This window comes from Gobius niger (assembly GCF_951799975.1).
Source record: "Gobius niger genome assembly, chromosome: 15".
Lineage (NCBI taxonomy): Eukaryota > Metazoa > Chordata > Actinopteri > Gobiiformes > Gobiidae > Gobius > Gobius niger.
In genome coordinates this window covers 2,829,001-2,833,595 of record NC_136866.1, presented here as the reverse complement: position 1 = coordinate 2,833,595, position 4,595 = coordinate 2,829,001, and the positions used below count along the sequence as shown (strand labels likewise).

Below are 4,595 nucleotides of genomic sequence, written 5' to 3'. Positions count from 1 at the left end.
GGCTTAAATGACTTGAATTGAGGAAATGTATCTTGTTTTGAGCGGTTGTCACTCATTTAGACACTTTTCCTGATCGGACCGAGTTTACTTTGCTTGTTTGAGGACATTTCAGACCAGTTCTAGGGTAAATCTCGCTTGAAATAAGAAAGTAAAATTGCCAATGAGATGAGACCAATTTTCTTTCCCCATTGGCAAAGAAAATGACCTGAAATAAGGACGAAATGTATCGAAATGAGTCAGAAACATCTCAGAACAAGTGAAATAATCTAGGACAAACGCCCAACAACTTCTTAACCAGTCAAAACAACTAAAATTTGGATTATTATGCTCAAATTGAGATGTTTATACTGATCTAGTTAATTACTTTTTGCAGTGCACAATCAACTACATGTTTGCCATAAGAGCTTGGGAGTTTGACCCAGCAGCAAAACTAGTCTAGAGTCTCTTCATTGTCAACATACATGAATGTTTTTTATCCTGTTGCATCAGAGATTGAGCAAATAGTTGACAAAGCTTTCATCAAGTCATGGTCTTACTTTGAACGCCGTTATCAGAACTGACAAAGGCTTCGGGGTGAGAAGTGGCGTGTCTTCAAATAAGCAAATGAGTCCAGATAACTTTTTTTTTTTAAACATTTGCTACGCTGACCGAGAGCTTATACCAGTTGTTTTGCAGACAACGACTCTACCGTTTCCAAGTACCAAATGATGGGCAAATCCGGTTTGATTTGACCAAACTCCCACACACTCTATCCAGTTGCTTCGCTGTTATTGCAACAGAGGTTCCTCCGAGTGCTGACCCGAGAGTGAGGGGCTGGTCTTGCTCAATTGCAAACGGCCAATCGGCTGCTCCTCTGCGCTCCTGTATATAACGGGAAGATTCAGGTTAAACTTGTCTGCAGCAGAGAGGACACTGAAGGTAAGTCCCTGAGGTTAGCTCTCACAAACACATGGATAAAAGTGTATGGTTAAATTCATAGAAAGACAAGTGTGTGTGAGTTTTGAAAATGTTTTATTTTAGATAAATCTTTAAACTCCAATGAACATAGCTGTCAACAGGAATTCACTGTCAAAGAGTTAATGCAGGTTATCTTAAAGAATTGTGCTGCCCTTATCAAACCAGGTCAGACTGGTGTCGTTTGACTATTTCATTGTATATTTTACTAATAATCCTCATGAAGATTATTGTTGAACGCCAGCTCTTGAATGACGTTAAACTGTAAAGGTAAAACATCATGTGGTGGTCAAGTTTTGTTTTAAAGTTTCTTAACTACACAACTAATCATTGAAGACATGGGTGGCCAAAAGTGTACATACTGGTGGTCAATGCAGTAAAACATTCAACTGGCTGCGTTTTTCAATGCTTTTAACAGGAACTCCTTCATTTAGGGCTTGAACTTCAAAGCCACACCGCGTTACATCACAGATAAATTTATTCTTGAAAAATATCGCCAAAAATAACTCTTTGTTTGCTGTGAGCGGCTCAGCTCCCCTCAGACCTGACTGTAACTTTGCTGGGAGGGAGGATATGAATTTCTATGTCTCACTGCTCATTATGTGTGACGCCACCTAGTGTTTACAGAGGCTAGTAACTCTTCATTTAATTAAATTCCTTTTCTATAAGATCCTTGAGGTCTAATTACAATGATCCTAACACTTGAACCATCATAATGCACTCTTGTCCTGATAGTGCTTCCCAGACTGACTGCCCTGTTTCTCCACCAGGCTGTGACAATGCGTGTTACCTTCGCTCTCGCACTGCTCCTGGCCGCGGCCTGGGCAGACCACCACCACGGCCACGACCACGACCACGACCACCATCACCACGACCACCCTCACGACGACCACTCTAACCACGACCACCCTCACCACGGAAACGACCCGTCCTGCCACCAGCTCGCCCAGCCCAACGCAGACTTCGCCTTCGCCCTCTACAAGAACATCAACTCCAAGAGCGCTGCCGGAAAGAACATCTTCTACTCGCCCCTGGGCATCGCCACGGCCCTCTCCATGCTGTCCACCGGGGCGCGCGGGAACACACACGACCAGATGTTCTCCTCCCTGGGCTACGGCAGCATGAACCAGACCTCGGTGGACGACGCCTACAGCCACCTCTTGCACATGTTGGGCCACAGCCAGCAGAACCAGATGCTCAACGTGGGCAACGGCCTGGCACTGCGCACCGGCTTCTCGCCCCTGGGAAGCTTCATCGCCGACGTCAAGACGCACTACTCTGCTGAGATCTTCAACGTCGACTTTGCGAAAACTCAGGAGGCGGCTTCAGAGATCAACCAGTTCATTTCAGACAAAACTCAAGGAAAGATCAAGGACATGGTGAAGGACTTGGACCCTGCGATGGCCATGGTGCTGCTCAACTACGTCTACTTTAGAGGTGAGACTTGTTTCAGTGGGGTGGTTCTCCTGAGCTAGATGTAGAGGCTTCAAACACCAAACTAATCCCCATTAACCATCCGCCATCTTCTTGCAGGGCAGTGGGAGAAACCCTTCGAAGCTGACAAGACAGACAAAGCTGAATTCCACGTTGACGAAAACACCAACGTGATGGTGGACATGATGAAGAGGACCGGCCGGTACGATTTCTACCAGGACGTGGACAACCACACCTCTATCATCATGCTGCCTTACAAGAGCAACACCTCCATGATGATCGTGCTCCCAGACGAGGGCCGGATGAAGGAGGTGGAGGACGTGATGTGCAAAGATCACCTCCGGCACTGGCACAACTCGCTCAGTCGACAGTAAGACTGGTTGTTCAAAGATGTTCAAAGAGTCTGCCGCGTTCCGTTATCTAATGTTTTTGTGTTTCTCAGATCTGTGGATATCTTTTTGCCCAAATTTTCTGTTTCTGTCGATGCCGCCCTGGACGACACTCTCAAAGAACTGGGCATGACTGATGCGTTTGGCGACGACGCTGATTTTTCTGGCATTTCCGGGGACGTCAAACTCAAAGTCTCAAAGGTACTGACGATTTTACTGCTACCACACACACACCACAACTGCAAAGACTAATATCAGTGTCTTCTTTCTTTGTCTTCTTCCTCCTCTACAATGTCCTTGCACAGGCTTCGCACCAGGCCATGTTGAGTGTAGATGAAACAGGGACAGAAGCAGCGGCTGCCACTACCATCGAAGTGATGCCCATGAGCATGCCCGAGAGGATGGTGCTCAACAGACCCTTCCTGATGTTCATCCTGGAGCACTCCACCCGGAGCATTCTCTTCATGGGCAAGATCAACAACCCAACTGAGGCATAAAGTTAAACATTTACATATATTCACCAAGGTCCGTTTTTATACAAAACCCATATCTCGTCTTATTGAAATTGGAGTTTGCAGTGACATAGAGCTGTACATACTGACTGACTTCAGGCTACATTTGTGCTCCTGTTTTTATGTTTTCGTTTCAATGAAATAAACATTGGTTAAAAGAGTTGAGTTGATATAAATTTGTTCCAATGACCCGTGGGTTCATCTTTCTTCACTGCAAAAAGTAATTAATCAGTATAAACATCTCAATTTGAGCACAATAATCCAAATTTTAGTTGTTTTGACTAGTTAAGAAGTTCTTGGGCATTTTTCCTAGATTATTTCACTTGTTCTGAGATGTTTCTGACGCGGTTCGATACATTTCGTCCTTATTTCAGGTCATTTTCTTTGCCAATGGGGTAAGAAAATTGGTCTTATCTCATTGGCAATTTTACTTTCCTATTTCAAGCGAGATTTACCCTAGAACTGGTCTGAAATGTCCTCAAACAAGCAAAGTAAACTTGGTCCGATCAGGAAAAGTGTCTAAATGAGTGAAAACCAACAAAAACACGATACATTTCCTCAATTCAAGTCAGTTAAGCCAATGCTTGATTTTTTTTTTTGCAGTGTTTCTTTGTATTTAACACTACAAACACCCTGGGCCTAATATACTGTATAATGTCTCACTGAATTCAGCACATTCGCGAGAAATTAGGATTTGCCGTTATACTTTTTCCTTCAGTAAAAAGGTAAATGATGTTATTCACCATTGTTCGACAAACAAAAGCGACCACTTTTGCTGAGCGGAGGGACGGAACGAGCTCTCAGTGTGGCTCTGATCACGCTGCTCGGGCTCGAGTGCACCATTTGGACGGCGCACTGCCCTTTGACCTTCAGCAGACAAGTTGCTCCATGTGTTTGTTCGCAGAGTACACATACACTTTGTCTCCGGCCGCCCACGCAAACCCACACACAGCACACGGGGACAAGGACAGCAGTTCAGCCCGGTGCCACAGCGCTCCTCCAATCTGTCCCATCCACAGCTCCTCTTCACACAGGATCAGCATCACAGAGGGTCACAGGGTTCACACGGACAGTTGGCCACTTGAGGCTTTTTAAAGAAAGTCTGAGTTTCCATCTATTTAGATTATAACTCAACCATCTGTGTCAATGTAGAACAACTTGAGAGCACTTTTACGCATGTTCACAATCACATTTAGTTTCGTGACATGCACATAAACATTGACACTTAATCATGTGTGTGTTATTAAGTCACATTCTACGCCACCATGTTAATTCTAAGATTATACTGCAAAAAGTGAATATCAAG

The 4,595-nt window shown here is 44.5% G+C and overlaps 1 protein-coding gene across 1 annotated transcript; it reads left to right on the top strand.

Moving 5' to 3' along the window:
* The first annotated feature begins 877 nt into the window (after positions 1-877).
* Positions 878-3,346, top strand: LOC306974888 (alpha-1-antitrypsin homolog). The gene is made up of 5 exons (XM_079572288.1): positions 878-918; positions 1,725-2,391; positions 2,488-2,758; positions 2,831-2,978; positions 3,083-3,346. Exons 2-5 carry the CDS (start codon positions 1,734-1,736, stop codon positions 3,272-3,274), a joined length of 1,269 nt encoding a protein of 422 aa, XP_079428414.1. The 5' UTR covers positions 878-918; positions 1,725-1,733; the 3' UTR covers positions 3,275-3,346.
* The last annotated feature ends 1,249 nt before the right edge of the window (positions 3,347-4,595 follow it).

Coding starts and splice junctions, on each gene's coding strand:
- LOC306974888 (XM_079572288.1), top strand. CDS start 1,734: ATGCGTGTTACCTTCGCTCTCGCACTGCTCCTGGCCGCGGCCTGGGCA. Junction 2,392..2,487: donor CAACTACGTCTACTTTAGAG/GTGAGACTTGTT, acceptor ATCTTCTTGCAG/GGCAGTGGGAGAAACCCTTC. Junction 2,979..3,082: donor TCAAACTCAAAGTCTCAAAG/GTACTGACGATT, acceptor GTCCTTGCACAG/GCTTCGCACCAGGCCATGTT.